General features: G+C 45.6%; 1 protein-coding gene across 1 annotated transcript in view; it reads left to right on the top strand.

Annotated features, from left to right (window-relative positions):
- GRIK3 (glutamate ionotropic receptor kainate type subunit 3) overlaps positions 1–16,986 on the top strand; it is a gene marked incomplete at its 5' end in the record, with an annotated part of 229,784 nt that extends 212,798 nt beyond the window's left edge. The window contains 5 exons of the mRNA XM_081335134.1: positions 1,253–1,371; positions 4,094–4,311; positions 14,021–14,243; positions 15,179–15,429; positions 16,470–16,986. Of these exons, the coding sequence (XP_081191260.1) occupies positions 1,253–1,371; positions 4,094–4,311; positions 14,021–14,243; positions 15,179–15,429; positions 16,470–16,664 (1,006 nt within the window). The 3' untranslated portion in view covers positions 16,665–16,986. The remainder of the gene's footprint in view (positions 1–1,252; positions 1,372–4,093; positions 4,312–14,020; positions 14,244–15,178; positions 15,430–16,469) is intronic.
- Positions 16,987–17,218: the final 232 nt, after the last annotated feature.

Below are 17,218 nucleotides of genomic sequence, written 5' to 3'. Positions count from 1 at the left end.
ATGGGGAGTGTGTGTGTGTGGGGGGGGTTGTTATGTTCCACCCTTTGAGGTGTACCGTTATTGTATTCCTGACATGCTGCAATAGCCATGTACAAATTCACCTATTTCATTCTTCCATGGAGCTGTCTCTCAGCTTTTAATTTTGTTCACATATATGGAAAAGATTTTAATTTTAATTTAAAATTTCCAACCGACTGGCTGGAAAGGATCCCTGCAGTTAGAGAGCCCCTCAAAAGTCCCCTTTATGCCTCTTTCCATCCTTTGCCAGTACCTTTTCTAGTAAAAGAATCCATTTGTACAAAAGTTGCAAGGAGAAAGGTTTTCCCAAATGAGGGTCTTTTTTTACAGCTAACCCCCCTTTCTGTGAGTCCTCCAAGGACAGAAAGATTTCTATCACCTGCACAGCTATTCAGAACCTCAAAGGTGCCTCTGCTTAAGGGCAGAGCCACCCTGGGTCACAAGTGGGGCCCAATCCACACTAGCCAGCAAGAAAATTGGTCCCACTGAACAGATGGCAAGCTTTGCTTAGTCTTGCTTCCATTTTATTCTCCTATCGGGCTCTGGTATCATTTCTCTTCTCCGGCTTGGCCTGCTCGCCTCTTTCTCAGCTCGCAGCTTGCTCGTTTGTAGAATTTCTATCCTGGTTTCCTCTGTAAATCACACTCTTTTAGTACAAATTGTTTCCTATTTGCAATCACTGGGAATGATATTTAACTTAAAGCAGGCTACAGTCTATCATGTCTAATGTTTGTAAGCATTTCTGCAATAGCCACATATCTGTACGTTGCTTTGAATTCCACGCAGGACATAAAACACCCATATGAAGCAATTTATTTTTATACACATCAAAACATGTTTATGCAAAGCCCCTTCCTCTTACTCATTTGAATTGATTGGGGTCTCCTCAGAACATGCAACTTTGCAAGACAAAGGGAGAAAGACATAGGGAAATCAAACTATAAAAGCTACTTTCACAATCCATCTGCATCTCACAGGTATATGGTGGCTGCATGCATCAGCCGACTTCACCAAAACATCCGTAATTTGCTGCCATGGGTCGCTTCTCCACTGATGGTTGGGCAAGGCTAACTTCTGAGTTCCACTTTTGCTCAGACCTGGATAGGGAGGCTAAACATGATTTAGGCTGCTTTTCAAATTGCCCAAGTGGTGCCCAGCCCATGGCATTTTTCTCCTGCCCATCCGTGCCCGTCCTGTCTGCAGGAGTGAGACCTCCCCTTCTTTCTACATGTAGGTTCAGCCCTTACGAATGGTATGATGCTCATCCATGCAACCCTGGGTCAGACATTGTCGAGAACAACTTCACCCTCCTCAACAGTTTCTGGTTTGGAATGGGAGCCCTGATGCAGCAAGGTAGGTCCTCCTCCTCCTCCTCCTCCTCCTCCTCCTCCTCCTTCAGTTTCATGTATTTTTCTATGCACATGTTGCATGCTTGTCGATTGACAGGTGCAAGATGAATGTTGTTGTTAGGGAAAAATGCCTTTGGAGCAAAAGATGTAATACAGTGTCTTCTCTCCTTCATGGTTACAAGCAGCAGCAGAGCGCCAAGGAGTTGCTGTCATCACACAGTGACAAGCGAAGACGTTGCTTTTGAAATGGGGGGAGGGAGTGTCTCTAGGCAGTCTCTGAAGAGCTTGTCAAGATCAGCTTCTCCGTCTCCTCCACTGGGGAGGATCTTTGGAGCAGAGGCAAGACCTCCTCCCTGATGAGCTACCCAGTCCAAGCGATCCTGAGGAGCGAGACTCCCTCTGCTCCACGCAGGAAATGCTCCTGGGTTGCTCACCAGCTCTTCCTGCCAGGGAGAAGTGGAAGTCCAGGGGCTTCCACAGGTCTAAATGGCCTGAGCTAAGCCAGTGGAAGGGTTCCAGCAGGCAGTAAATTTCCCTGTGCTTGAAGCCTAACAGGGATTACTCAGGATTTGCTCTGGGTAATTTTTCATTCACGAAAAAAGAATAAAGACCCAAGGATCACATGGAGGCCTCGGATCAGGACCAGAGTGCCCATGTGGGGAGAGTAAGAAAGTCAAGATGGCAGGTGTGGCCGCATCCTAGAAGCCCCACACTGTTGCATGCATGTGTGACCTTGATGTCAACACTACTAACATCGAATGTTCTTGCTTTGACAACAGATGAAAATGCAGCCATTTTTCTCTATTGCTTTTAGAGTTAGTTGATGCTGGGAGGGGGGATGTGGATGAGAGTCCAGCTAGTCATAACAATAACTCAGCCGTGGGAACTCAAGGTCATTGGGGCCAGAGTTGATAGAGTTTTGGTGGGCTGGAGAGCTGGGGAGAAAGCCTGCACTTCAAGCTAATTGGGGAATGTGATTTATGACTGTTTATTGGAGGAGGGAATTGTGCTTTGCTACTTTGTATCCAGGGGAGGGGAATTTAGTTTTTGGTTTCGACTAGTGCCAATACTTTGTTTCTCGAATAAAAGATTCTTTAAGGTAAACAGTGCCTCGAAGTTCTTTTGAAGAATTTCATCTGTCGGAACCATGACAGTTGATACATATGCCAAAAGAGGGAGACTGTCATCATGTTCTTGTTGAATTCTTTGCCCCAGTCTATGAACACCACTGATCAGAACCTATTTTCGGTTCCATCAGAAATATTTAAGAAATTTCCTTCTTTCTGAATATTAATCAGATTCTCTAATTTGCCATGCTCTATATAGTCACAGATCTGTTCTGAGAGTCATAGCCATACTGAAAAATGGCACAGAAAGAATGCAAGTTTTTGAGTTTTCAAGAACTCTGAATCAGGCAGGAAGTTGGCAAGTTGGTTGGTTGGACCTGATGGCCTCAAGGACTTTCCTGAAGAGAACAAAAGACGGATCTCACAACCCTGAGACCTGTAGGTAGAAGTCAGTCTGGAAATGGAGGTTGGGATCAGCTTACACTGTAATTCCAAGATAACAATGAGGGCGGGAGATTCAATGCTGTAATTCATGGTAGGGGTTGAATTTCCCTACTTTTTAGGAGCAAAGAAAGTGGTTATCTTGTCCAATTTTGAAAATGGAGACAATTAATGTCCAACTGACCCTTCCTTCCTTCCTTCCTTCCTTCCTTCCTTCCTTCCTTCCTTCCTTCCTTCCTTCCTTCCTTCCTTCCTTCCTTCCTTCCTTCCTTTTATATTGATACGGCTACAGTGCATGTATTGGATTAATTCCCCTTGTATCACATTTTCTGACCTTAGCGAAACTCCCTAACATTAGAGATAGGTGGACAGAGCAGCTTTTGACCCAGTGAGGTGTCATGCTCCTTTTTCTATCTGGAATGCTTCTATTTGGATTCTTGCACCAAGCAGGGGGTTGAGCATGATGGGCTCAGGAGGTCTTTCCACATCTGTGAATTGTAGGCTTCAGGAGGCTCACCAGGAATCTGGCCAGCCAGCACAGAAAGGAGACTTCTTGGATGGAGTAGACTAGGAATCAGCAAAGGGGCAGGTCCCCCAAGTTTTCAGACCTCCTATCTTGACCCCCACTGCCCCTGCCTCCTTTTAAACTTGATTCCACCTGGAATCAGGAGCAGAAGAGATAAAACTATCCATGGATGTCCTTCTCTCTTTGGGCAAAGTCACTGTAGGCCTGCAACACATTTTTAAATGGTATTTTCCTACACTTGGCTGCTGTTTGCCCAGAAGTCTGGATTTTTCTTTCTTCTTTTTTTAAAAAAGCTTGTATATTTGAAGAATGTCCTCAGAGTCAGAGGGAGCCCTTTTGAAAAGCAATCTACATAAAAGGAGTTCCTTTTTATTTTAAACGGTTGAACAAAAAGAGACATAAAAGTGCACAAATGGCTTGTTATTCAAATCACATAAAAGCTGCTTAGTTAATTACTCTGATTTGCAGCTCCCCATAAATTACTGGCTGTGCCCAAGGTCAGCGGGAATGGGCTGGGAATTTCTGCCAGCAGCAGAAGGAAAAAAGAGAAGCAGCAGGATGTTTTTCTTGGGGGTCTCTCAGGACGACCTTGTGTAATCATGGTGCAGCTCAGGACTGAGAGGTGGGCTGGGGGGAGTGGGGACTGTCCAGCCAGTGACTGCTTCCCTCTCTTTTCTCCCTTTTTTTCCCAGGCTCTGAGCTGATGCCCAAAGCTCTGTCCACTCGGATCATTGGGGGGATCTGGTGGTTTTTCACCCTCATCATCATCTCTTCCTACACGGCAAACTTGGCTGCCTTCTTGACAGTGGAGAGGATGGAGTCCCCCATTGGCTCTGCAGACGATTTGGCCAAGCAGACCAAAATTGAGTATGGAGCGGTCAAGGACGGAGCCACCATGACCTTCTTCAAGGTGAGCTTGCAACCTTTGTGCCTCTGTTTCCTAGGAGTCCCAGAGCATTTGTCACAGCCAAATGAGCCCCTGTGTCCACACAGACCTGTGTCCATGCCAACCTGCTCCCTCTCTTGGCCCTCTCCTCTCTGTCCATCCAAAAAGGGCTTTGTGGGGGACAGAACTGCCCCTCTCAGCCCCCCTCCACTTTCCAAGGGCCCCATCAGTGTAAGCAGGGAGTGATTTGCCCAGGGAAGCAGGGAGGGGAGCCCAGCAATAGGCAAGAGTCCCAAGGCACCGGGGGAAGAGGGTGCCGGTGGCTGAGAAGCTCACCAGGGCTGGGCATCCTTGTTCTTGCTGAAAGGGGGAGGTGGAGGCTGCCATTTGAGGGAGCATCATGGTGGGATCTCAGTTGCTAATCAAATCTGCAGGTCCTTGTCTGTGAAATACATTTGGAAATACAGTTGCCTACTTGTATGTGGGGCCCAAGGAACGGCAGGGGCAGTGGAACTTGGTATCAAGGGGTTTGTTAGTTGTGAGTGCCAAAGAGGATCCTGGCACAGCCTGATCTATGATCCCCAATAATGACTCCTCAAGGGGGGAATTGAGCAGGAGCATCGCAATCTGCCTAACTTGATGATGTCTTAGTTTCCCTGGCCAGGATTTTGTACAGTGATTTCCCTACTTTGCAATATTTTAATGTTGCTAATGTTGCTCTTGATTAAGCATGTAGTTAGGCCTGGGCATCTTGCAAGGGCCTGAGGAAATGAAACATGAGGGCAGCAGACTTCCGGTCCTGTGCAGCAGCACAGCACTTGAGGGGTCTGGGGCTCCGTGCCCTTTGGCTGAGTTTCTTCCTGTTAGGGGACCCTAAATGGGCCAGAAACCGCCCCGAAGAGGCGACAAAGAAGGAAGTATCGCGGATCAGGGAGAGATGGCGGTCGACCTGATCGGTCCAGGAGAAGCCTTCCAGAAACCAAAAGGAGAAAGGCTAGCCTAACTTCAGAGTCTAGCCCAACTACAAGCAACCAAAGTCAAAAAGCACTATTTTAAGCTGATTGTAAACAGCACATTTGAATCTGGGCAAAACTGTCAATTTTCTCTATCCTACTTATCAACTTTCCTGAAGAAAAAAAAATCCAAGAAGCAAAAAACCTCCGAAAGTGAAGGGGGGGATTATTGCAGCACCCTTTTACTAACAGAAGTGGCAAATTAAACCTTTTGTGGAGGACCAAAATGTATTGAAATGAAATGAAATGACTATAAAACCTAAATCTGGATAAGTTTGAAATTACTGAATGGTTAAGATTCTCATTTTGAAGGCAATTTGTTCATTTTGAAAATTTGAAAAATAAACCGGTGCTGACATCTAGTGGTGGATGAAGATTACGACAGCTACAGCTTTCATGCAGGACTTGGCAAAATCTGGAAAAAACAAATTTCTGCTTGTGACTTTCAAAGCTCTAACAATAGAGAACAGCTGTGACAAAAAAGAAAACAATCTGGGCTGCAGACAAAGTGAGACTTATAAACTTTAGGGTACAAAAAAAACTTTTTTGAACTTTATGGATTACAAGGATCTACTTAACTCTGACCCCAAAGCTATTTGCAGAGAAAAGAAAATTTGGATTCTTGGTCATCATGGAAAATCAAAGATTTATAGAAAGAGCTTATCAAGAAAAAATAAATACTTTTCAAGAGGAGACATATGATATGTTGCAACTAATTCAAATAACAATGATTTCAAACCACAAAGAAATCCAAAATAGCTTTGAAGATATAAACCAATTCATCTCCAATTTAACTTTACAACAACAAAAATCCCAGGAAACAACAACAGAGAAGGAACGGATAAAGCAGACAACTGAATACAAATTTAAGGACAGAGACTTAAAGATGGAACCTAACAAAACAAAAAAGTATGATTTAACCCAAGTGGAAAAAAATTTACAAGAAATACTGGATTTGGAAAAGACAACTTATACTTTAACACCGCAAACAAATTTGAGGATAAGAAAAAAGATTGGACAAAATGGACTGCAGAGATGCCAGGAAAAACACTAGAACTGGAGAGACAAAAAATGACAAGAGAAGCAGAGAGAAAAAGAAAGAAAGGTTTTCAACAAAAATGAATGGGCAACTCCCTCTTACAAAGATATTGTACTTGACTTACCTTTTATATCTACAGTAACAGCTACAAGAATATGGAAAGATTCTTTGATTCAGCAGAACATATTGATTAAGAAAGATACTCGGCAAAAGAAAAAAGCTAAAGTTAAAATTAAGAAAATTGATGATAGGACCTATCAGAGAGAATATGTAAAAAAGAAACACCTGTTCGAATATGATTAAAGAAATAGAAAGATTTTGGATATGAATTTTATTTTAAGAGGGAAGAGCCCCTCAAGTAGCATAGCAGTTTCTTTTTCTTCTTTCTTTTTATTTTATTTCTTGATATGAGTAATATAAAAGAGTTGGAATGGCTTATATAAAGGAAATGTTTTAGAAAAGGTGATTGATTTTAAGAAAATTACAATTGATGAAAAATGTTTTGAATAAGAGTTAAAAGACTAGATGATTAGATTTATTAAATGGAATATTTAAAGATTAAATATATTTTTAATTATGGTAAAAAAGAATGAAAACATTGGAAATAAATATGTATTAGCTTATAAGAAATAGGGATTTTAAGTAGCATACTATCCTTTTATTTCTCTTTATTCTTAATCTTCTTTTTTCTTTTTTTTGTCTTATTTATTCCTTAAGAACAGTAAAAGTATTGGGTTGGGTTGGGTTGGCTTACATGAGAAAAAATAGACTTAAATATTCAACTTTGAGAAAATCTTAACCACTAAGAATGTTTTGAACATTGTGGGAAAAACAAATGTAAACAAGAACTGTAAACGGGATCTATGATGAGGCAACCGGAATGACTAGATAGAAAACAAATATTATATTGATGTGATTATTATCTGTAGAAATATTAGAAAAAATTTTATACTCAGTCGTCATTCACTAAAATAACAAGAATTGTATTAACTTAAGGTTGGTAAAAGAGAACTCTGGGAAAAAGAAGAAATCAAGTAAAGTTATTATGTGGATTATAAATTATAAAAATTAATTGTTAGTGAATGTTTCTTAAATGTAAATTCAGACAACACACTGTTTACCCAATATTAAGGTAATTGTGTTAAAAAATTAATAAAACTTATTTAAAAAAGAAAAAAAAGAAACATGAGGGTAGCAGAACTGCAAGAGTCCCAGTCAAGAAATTGAAGCAAAGCCTGTTAGGCCCCAATAAGCCTTGCTGAAAAGGCGGGTACTGGAGCAGGGACTTCCCGATGTGGAGAATTCCCCGCTCAGGGAATTATGGGATGCCATGATAGCCACCATTCTGTCGGGTTCTCCACCTGCAAACACTTGGATGCTCGCAGGATGTCATGGCTGCTCAAGCCAGGAATGCTGCAGACTCAGTATGGAAGCAACCTCTGAACTGCTAGAACAGCAGGAGCCTGGCTGGAGGACCAGGAGAGTCCATGGATGCTCCTGGAATTACAGAGAGTCCCTGACTTTAGTGACTGTTCAAAGGTACAGCAGCACTGGAAAAAGTGACCTATGACCGTCTTTCGCACTTATGACCATTGCAGCGTCCCTATGGTCACCTGATCAAAATTCAGATGCTTGGAAAGTGACTCGTATTTATGACGGTTGCAGTGTCCTGGGGTCACGTGATCCCCTTTTGCGACCTTCTGACATGCAGAGTCAAGGGAGAAGCCAGATTCTCTTAGCAGCCATGTTACTAAATTGACAACTTTAGTGATTCACTTAACAAGTTTGGCAAGAAAGGTCATAGGTTAGGGCAAAACTCACTTCACAAATGTCTCAGCAAGATAAATTTTGGGCTCAATTGTGGTTGTAAGTCAGGGATTACCTGTGCTGGGTGAGTGCTCTGATGCAGCCAAAAAACAACCACCCCTTACTGGGATGGCTTTGGTTTCTTCTGCGACTGCACCCAGATCCCTTCCCCACTTCCAAGGAAGCCCTCCTGCCCAGGTTGCCTGGGCCTCCTGCCAGCCAGGCTACCCCTGGCCTCCCTTTCTACCATCTGGGCAGGAACAGAACGCCTGTTGGTGGAGAGGCAGAGTCAGGGGGGAGGGTCCGGAGCAGTGTTGAGCTGTAAATAAAGGTAAAGATAAAAGGTTTCCCATGTCCAGTCAATTCTGATTCTGGGAGTGGGACGGACAGTTCTCATCTCCATTTCTTGGCCAAGGGAGCCAGCATTGTCTGAAGACAATTTCCGTGGTCAGTATGAATATTTATTTATTTATTTATTTGTTTGTTTTTATAAACCGCCCTTCTCCCGAGGGACTCGGGGCGGTGTACAGAGTAAGGTAGGCAAACATAATGAAACAGTACTGAAAAACAATAATCAAAACAAACTGGGACCCCAATTAGAGCTATCAGGCCAGGCCGGACTGCTGGAATAGGTAAGTCTTTAAGTCGCGCCGGAAGGTGCGGAGGTCGGGGGCCATCCGGATTTCAGTTGGTAAGCAGTTCCAGAGGGCTGACGCACCCACTGAGAATGCCCTCCCCCTGGGGGCCACCAGCCGACATTCCTTGAGCGGTGGCACCCTGAGGAGGCCCTCTCTGTGGGAGCGCACAGGGCGGTGGGGTGTTGACATTGGCAGAAGGTGCTCCCGTAGGTAGTCCGGACCCATGCCATGTAGGGCTTTGTATGTCATTGTTAGCACCTTGAACTTCACTCGGAAGGCAACCGGAAGCCAGTGCAGCGCACGGAGGAGAGGTGTGATATGGGAGTATCGGGAGGCTCCCAAAAGTGTCCATGCCGCTGCACTTTGCACCAGTTGAAGCTTCCGAGTGGATCTCAAGGGCAGCCCCATGTAGAGAGCGTTACAGTAGTCTAGGCGAGAGGTCACAAGGGCATGGGTGACTGTACGTAAGACATCCAGGTCCAGATAATATATAGCAAAGGCACACAGAATACTGTTACTTTCCCAGTGAAGTGATACCTATTTATCTACTCACATTTGCATGCTTTCAAACTGCTAGCTGGTCGGGAGCTGGAGCATGGAACAGGAGCTCATTCCATTATATAGTGCTCAGGTCTTGAACCTGGATTGTCAGCTTTCCAGCTGGCAAGCTCAGCATCTTTAATGGTTGAGCCATTGCACCTCTCTGAGCTGTAAATATGAGGATTTAAAGGATCCAGAACTTGTGGGGCAGGGGCAGTGGGTTGTGTGCCTGGCAAAGGATGATCCCAGTTTTGAAAGCTCTGTGCCCATTAAAGTCGGAAGATGAGGCAGCTCCTTTGAAATGGAGGCAAGCCAGGCCCAGCTGTCTCTCCCTTGCAGCAATTCTGGTCATGCCTTTCACCCCATCTTCCCCCCAGAAATTGGAGAAGCAAGCATTCCAAAAGACAACCGATCTGGACTACGAGGGCAATAATGTTAATAAAACATAATAAATATGGTTTGTTTCAAGCTGGCTGAACCAGCCTCGCTATTGATTCTTTTGGCATGTTTTTGGTTTCTTGTTCCAAACTGTAAACTTGTAAGGTTACAGGGCCTTTTCCCACCAGCACACTTATCCTTGTAGAGAGTCCTGTGGCCATCGTGGTATCAGAGACCTTTCATTGTCAGCCCAATGGCTGGCTCTGCTATATGAGCCAGCAGTGTGCGGCAATTGCCAAAAGGCCAGCGCAGTCCTAGGCTGCATTAACAGAGAGATAGAATAAAGACCACACAAAATGTTAGTACCGCTTTATAAGGCCTTATTAAGACCACATTTGGAATATTGTGTCCAGTTCTGGTCACCACAATGTAAAAAAGATGTTGAGACTCTGGAAAGGATGCAAAGAAGAGCAATTTAGATGATTAGGAGGCTGGAGGCTAAAACATATGAAGAAGGATGACAGGAGTTGGGTACTATAGTCTAGTAAAAGGAGGATCAGAGGCGACAGGATAGCAGTGTTCCAATATTTGAGGGGCTGCCACAAACAAGAGGGGGGCAACGTGTTCTCCAAAGCACCAGGAGGTAGGACAAGAAGCAATGGATGGAAACGAATGAAGAAGAAGAGAAGCAACCTGGAACTAAGAAGAAATTTCCCAACAGTGAGAACAATTAACCAGTGGAACAACTTGCCTCCAGAAGTTGTGGGTTCTCCATCACTGGAGGCTTTTAAGAGACTGGATAGCCACTGGATAGGTATAGGGCAGTGATGGCGAATCTTTTAGACACTGAGTGACCAAAAACCACTGCCCACCCGCAGGGCCACCTACTGCCTCCAAGGCCCGCCGCAGATCGCCCATGTGGCCCCACAGTGCCATGGTGGCCACATCCTCTGGCCACACCCCGCAGCAGCATCTGCGCACGACGGGGTGCGAGGGTGGCGTCTTGTCCCTGCTGCCATGTCCTTGGCTGTGCTGCTCCGCACGGGCCACGCCCGGGGGGACTCTCCTCTGGGGGGGCTGCTGGTGAGGTGACCGCAGGGGAAGGCGGGGCTGGGGCACATGCCCATAGAGAGGACTCTGCATGCCACCTCTGGCAGGCATGCCATAGGTTTGCCACCACTGGTATAGGAACTCCTGCTTGTACAGGGGGTTGGACTGGAAGACCTCCAAGGTCCCTTCTATTACACTATTAAATTGTGGGTGTGGAAACATCCAGAACTTGCGCTTACTACAGAGGTTCATGACAAGCTGCACAGAGGTTTTTCCTTGTTGCCCAAAGGAAAATGAATCCCAAATCAGCAGCTTAAATGGCTGCAATTGCAAGATGCCCTCCATTGGATCAAAAGAACTCATTTAAAGTGCTTTTCATTTGCTTGAGGGTAGAGAAGGATTTGAGCACCCGGTTATGTTGTAACAAATTGTGGGGATATCTTGATAAATCTTTTGTTTGGTATTTTCAAAATGCTGTGTGGCACTTCAATCAATATATGCCAGATACCTGATTAACTTCAAAAGCTGATATTGTTAACCACCTATTGTGTTGATGTTGGCTTCTAATTGCTAGCAATGTAATCTCACATGCAAGGCAAGGCTGGAGCGAGTTTACATACATTTCTGGGGGCTAATTGTATATTGCCTTCTCTTAGACTCTGGTAATTTTTGTGGCAATGAGTGAAAATGTAGTGCTTTTATCACACACACACACACACACACACACACACACACACACATGCAAAGCCTACTTTGGCATGGAAGGTATAGGTTTATTTTTATAGGTGCCCTCAAAATTTGCTGGAAATCAATTTTTGAAGGCAATAGGCTAGTGACAAATACCAAGAGTCTGTGAAATCGGGGCAGGGTACAAATCAAACAAACAAATAAAGAACTCAAGTTGAAAATGGTAGTATAAAAGCCCTGTTACCTGTCAGATAGGATTTGCTTCTCCTCCTGAACCTCACAGTGAGAAGATCAGAGGATCTACTGTGTTTCCTGCTAAGTTTACGTGGTTGCTCCATCAGCTTGGGTTTATGGAGCATCTGCATGTTCAGAATGAGACTAAGAAGCAGGAAAAGGTGCGGGCCTCAAGATGAACCCAGGGCTGAAGGACCTTAGCCCACCTCAGGTTACCTTAGACATAAATCAGAGATAACAGGGTCACCAGTTTGGAATATTGAAAAGGATGATCCATGGATGATGATTGGAACTGCTTCTCCCTTGTAATGAGGTGGGGTTCAAGGCAGGATAGCCAGGCAGGATGAGCACCTGAGGAAGTGGCGTTGGCTCCCTCCAAGGTGACAGACTCTAGAAGTAATTCTAGAAGAGTCTAGATAGGGTTTCTGCCTCAGCATGGGGATGGACTAGATTACTTTGGATGTCACTTCCAATCATGATTTGATACGATGTCCTAAAATGTAGTGGTGAAAACTAAATGCAATTTGTTCTGCTTTGCCTGAAGCAATAAAAAGAAAATAGACATTTCCTCACAACTGTTGGGAAGATGGGAGTCCCTGAGTCCCAGGTGTAAACACGATTATCTAGAGCAGGGGTCTCCAAACTTGGCAACTTTAAGACTTGTGAACTTCAGCTCCCAGAATTCCCGAGACAGCAAGGCTGGTCTAATATTATGTACAAGCACTTTTCTTCTTTATTTTGTTTTATAAACAACTGAAATTGACAGCTTTATTTATTTATTTATTTATTTATTTATTTATTTATTTATTTATTTATTTATTTATTTATTATGTTTCAGATTTCTAAATCTCCCATCTCCCTCAAGGAAAGACTCTGAGCCATGTACAATATAAAGAATAAGCAAAATAATGTAGAAAAATTAGTATTAGTATTAAAAAATGGGGTTAAAAATGTAAAATTATAGAATAAAGATAATTAAACATCAAAAAAAGAAAAAAAAGTCCTAAAATGGCCATTTAACAATGGATTATTACAGGCTGGGAGAGGGGTGCTCTCACAGTTGCATTGTCCTCTGTGTCCCCCGTGCACGTTCTCACCCCTTTGTGGGAAATCAAGAGATTGGGGGCTTGGTTGTTCCATAAAGCGGGGGCAGCGACAGGGAAAGCTGTCTTCCTGGACTGTGCCAGTCGAAATTCTTTGGCTGATGGGGTCTATAGCACCCCTTCCCTGCCTGATCAATTGAGACAGGCTGATGAGATTGGGTGAAGCCGGATCTGTAGATAGCTTGGTCTTATGCCTTGTGGAGCTTTATAGGTGATGCCCAACACCTTGAATTGGACCCAGAAGTAAACTGGTACCCAGTGCAGTTCGCAGAGTAATTGGGAGATGACCAGGGCATGAGTTAGCAAAGGGTATAATTGGTGCACAACACAGAATTGGGCAGGAGGTGTGAGTCGAGGACCCCCAAGTTGCACATCATGTCTGCCTGGGATAGTTCAACCCCATCCAAGAGCAAATATAATAACCTCCTGGAATCTCTCTTAGTTGAGAGATTTACTGCCTGTCGTTTTGCTTTTTGAAAAAGAAATATTCTTATGTGCCTGTGCCGCTTTCTAATCTTAATGATTCTTACTTCAGTGACAATTAATCAGTGGAATGGGTTGCCTCCAGAAGCTGCGGGTGCTTCATTAGATTTATAAGAAGTGATTGGACAATCATTTGTCCGGGTTGATATTGGGGTCACTTGTTTGAGAGGATGTTTGGACTAGAAAAGGTCCCTTTCAACTCTGTTACTCTGTAGTTCTGTTCTTCTCCTCCATCACTTGCAAACTTGGACAGGATTATGGACAGGCCACCTGCAATCCGGAGCTTGTCTGCCTTAGTTACAGGTTGCCAGTCTAACCAAGGAACAGTCCATCAGGTTATGTATTGCTTGCTTGTCTTGAACAGTCCTGGCAAAAAGCTCTTTGAATTTTGGATGAGTTTTCTTTCATTCCACCTGCTCAAACTCTTCTCATTCATGACTTTCATGGAACGCCATCCATCACCAGAAACAGCAGAGGCACCAAAGAGCCAGGTGCATTGTAGAGGGACAGGGATAATTCTAGCTCGTGCAGAATTCTTCTGTGTAATCTGTGTAAAGGGGGAGTGGTTTTGCTTGATCCCCTTTTGACTGCTGGCCCATTTTGAGCCCAAATCTCCTCCTGTATGACTTTTGAGATGAAGGCAAAGGCTGGGCAGGAGCTGGGCAGCAGTGCTTTTTGAATGAAGTCTGCCTTATCTCTCATGCCTTGGCCTAACCCCCCACCCCACCCCTTCTTTTGTTTTCCATTGATCTGCCCTTTCAGAAGTCCAGGATCTCTACTTTTGAAAAAATGTGGGCCTTCATGAGCAGCAAACCCTCAGCTTTGGTGAAGAACAACGAAGAAGGGATCCAGCGTGCCCTGACTTCTGACTATGCCCTGCTGATGGAGTCCACCACCATTGAGTACATCACTCAACGAAACTGCAACCTGACCCAGATCGGAGGACTGATTGATTCAAAGGGCTATGGGATTGGCACGCCCATGGGTGAGAGCGGCAGGGTCCAGAGAATAGCAAAAGGCTGCAGGGTGGGAAGGCAGGCAGCCGACAAAAGCATGTCCTGGTGGGAAATGCAGGAATTTGGGCTCTCTAGACTGTGGTTGAATCCAAACTGGCTGCTATCAAGGCACATCAAGAAGGTTGATTGGCCCAAGACAAACTTTGCAGTTTGTCTTGGATCAATCTAGGATTAGGAATAATCTCAGATCATCCCATATGTCTACTGTAACAATCAACCAACAGAAGGGAATATTTGCAGCTCAGAGTTGAACTCCATAGTCCTTGGTGCTCTCTGAACTTGGTTGTTTGCACTGATGGTGTTGCCTACCGTAGTTGGGTGAAGAAGTCTCTGCAAGAAAACAACCACTCTCAGAGAATACCAGGGGCTTCAGAGAGGCCCTGGACTAAACAGAACAGTAGCCTCCTGCACGCGCTTTAGAATCACCTCTGAAGCTGCCTTTCTCAAGCTGACCTATCCTGCACCACAAATTGCAGTGATTCCTTTGAGGTGGTGAAAATTATCAGTGCAAAAAGTCCTGAACTTTTATGGCTGTATCAATCATGTCTGGCCGAAAATCCAATCAATAGAAATGTCTGCAACACGTGGGTTGCTTATCCAGCTTTGTGTGAGTCCGCAGATCTGGCTGAAAATTCTTCTGTAGGTTTTGTGTAGAGCAGGGGTAGGCAACCTTGGCTCTTTGATGACTCGTGGACTTCAACTCCCAGAATTCCTGAGCCAGCATGGCTCAGTATGGAAAACTCCATTTCTCCTCAGCGTGGCTGGCTCAGGAATATCTGGGAGTTGAAGTCCACGAGTCATCAAAGAGCCCAGGTTGCCTACCCCTGGTGTAGAGCAGTCTTCCTTTTAGCTTTGTCCTCTGGGTCTCCTGCAATGCTTTGCCCTCTGCCTCATCCACTTACAGGTTCTCCCTACCGAGACAAGATCACCATCGCGATCCTCCAGCTTCAGGAAGAGGCAAAGCTGCATGCCATGAAGGAGAAGTGGTGGCGAAGCAACGGCTGCCCGGAAGAGGAGAGCAAGGAAGCCAGCGCCCTCGGCATTCAGAACATCGGTGGCCTCTTCATCGTCCTGGCTGCTGGCCTCGTCCTCTCGGTCTTCGTAGCCACCGTGGAGTTCATCTACAAACTGCGCAAGACAGCCGAGCGGGAGCAGGTATTAGCTTCCTTCTGCCTCTTTCCTTTGGAAGAGCTGCCCCAGACATCTTGACTTTGCTAACTCAGAGCCAACCCCCAGGTGAATTCCATAGTGTGCGTCTGACTCCCCCCACCCTTTTTTTTACACTGATGTAGAGAAGATTGTCCTTCTTTGGGGGGGGGGGAGAATGGCTTTCTGTGACATCTGATGAACTGGTAGTTCTGTTCAGGGGTTGGGGAAGCACAGACTGTCCCAGGGACAATAATAGGTACACTAATCTGAACTAACATGCTCCAAATGGGCAAAACTCTGCTTTACTTCTAAACACTCCAACACAAATCAACACATCTGGCTTGCTGGCTCTATTGGAAAACACTCCCCCCCCCAAAAAAAAAACAGTACACAACTTCAGGGTGGGACAAAGTTGTCAGTATGTTGGGGCTTATGTAATAAAGAAATTGGCAATCAATCAGAAGAGCCAGAGTCTTAAAAGTCATAGAATCACACACATGTGTGCATCATCTTCTAGTTCAACCTTCTGTGATGTGCAAGAAAATCACTTAGCCCATCTGCCTGTCCAGACACCTTAAAAAGAGTTGGAGATAGACTGCTCCACTCTGGTACAGAGGAGACCATCAGAAATTTCTTCCTTATGTTTAAATGAAGTCTAGGGCGCTGCAACTTATCTCTTTCATTTCTGATTCTGGATGCTATGGAAATGGAAGAGAGTTTCTGACCATCTTCCCTAGGCCATCTTTGACATATTTGAACACAGGTATTCTGTCTCCCCTCCGTCTTTGCCAGACAGTCCCCATATCCCCTTGGTTGCCCTCCTCTGGCTGTCCTAACCCATCAGTAGCCTTCTGGAAATGGGGCGCCCAGATTCACACCACGCCCCCCTTACCTTCCCCCCCAGTGCTGCATGGAGGAGGGACTTCCTAAGTCTAGCTCCCCTGCAGCCCCATGGTACCCTACGGGTGGGCCTTTTGGGGTGCTGGGCTTGCCTGCCCCTGAGCGAGCCGAGCCCTGACTGGAATGTCCTCTTCCTCTGTTTCCAGCGGTCCTTCTGCAGCGCCATGGCCGAGGAGATCCGGCTGTCCCTCACCTGCCAGCAGCGCACGAAGCACAAAGCCCAGCCTCCCCTCATGGTGAAGACCGACGCCGTCATCAACATGCACACATTCAACAACCGGCGGCTTCCCAGCAAAGACAACCTGGCCTGTAACACGGGGCTGACCCCTGCCTTCCCCTAGCCAGCGGAGGGGTGAGGACTGGGGGCGCCGAGAAGAAGGCTCCCTGAGAAGCAGCCGGCCACTGAGCACGAGGCCTGTGGGAAGGACGGACCCACAGCAGGTGGCCCCACTCCTGCATCCAGGAGTCTTATTCTTTCCCTGCAGGCCTTGCCACAGCCAGCCCCCCATTCCTCACCTGGACACATCCAAGAGTCTCCATGTTTACAGATCAGGAAAGTGGGAAAGACAAAGCAGATGCCTCCGAGACCTCGGACCCCACCCTTCGGATTAAGTATGGCAATAAGCAAAAGGGCCTTGGGTCAGGAGATACACGGAGCCCCACATGGACCAGAATCCACACCGAGCCCCAAGGCAGCCTCCAGAGGCAACAGAGCAGAGCGGGGGGGGGGGAGGAACAAGGGAGGAGTCCTGGGCAGGGCAACCGCTCGGGCTGGGAGGAGAACAACTGGGTCTTTTGACTCCCTGCTGGGCTGAACGATGATTCCTCAGGAAGAGCCCCGTTGGTGGGGAGGGTGATGGCGACGCTACGGGAGCCCCCCCCTTCTTCAGACAGC

This window comes from Vipera berus (genome assembly GCF_964194415.1).
Source record: "Vipera berus genome assembly, chromosome: 9".
Taxonomy (NCBI): domain Eukaryota; kingdom Metazoa; phylum Chordata; class Lepidosauria; order Squamata; family Viperidae; genus Vipera; species Vipera berus.
The sequence above is the reverse complement of the archived record's forward strand: the minus strand, read 5'-3'. Positions and strand labels throughout refer to the sequence as shown.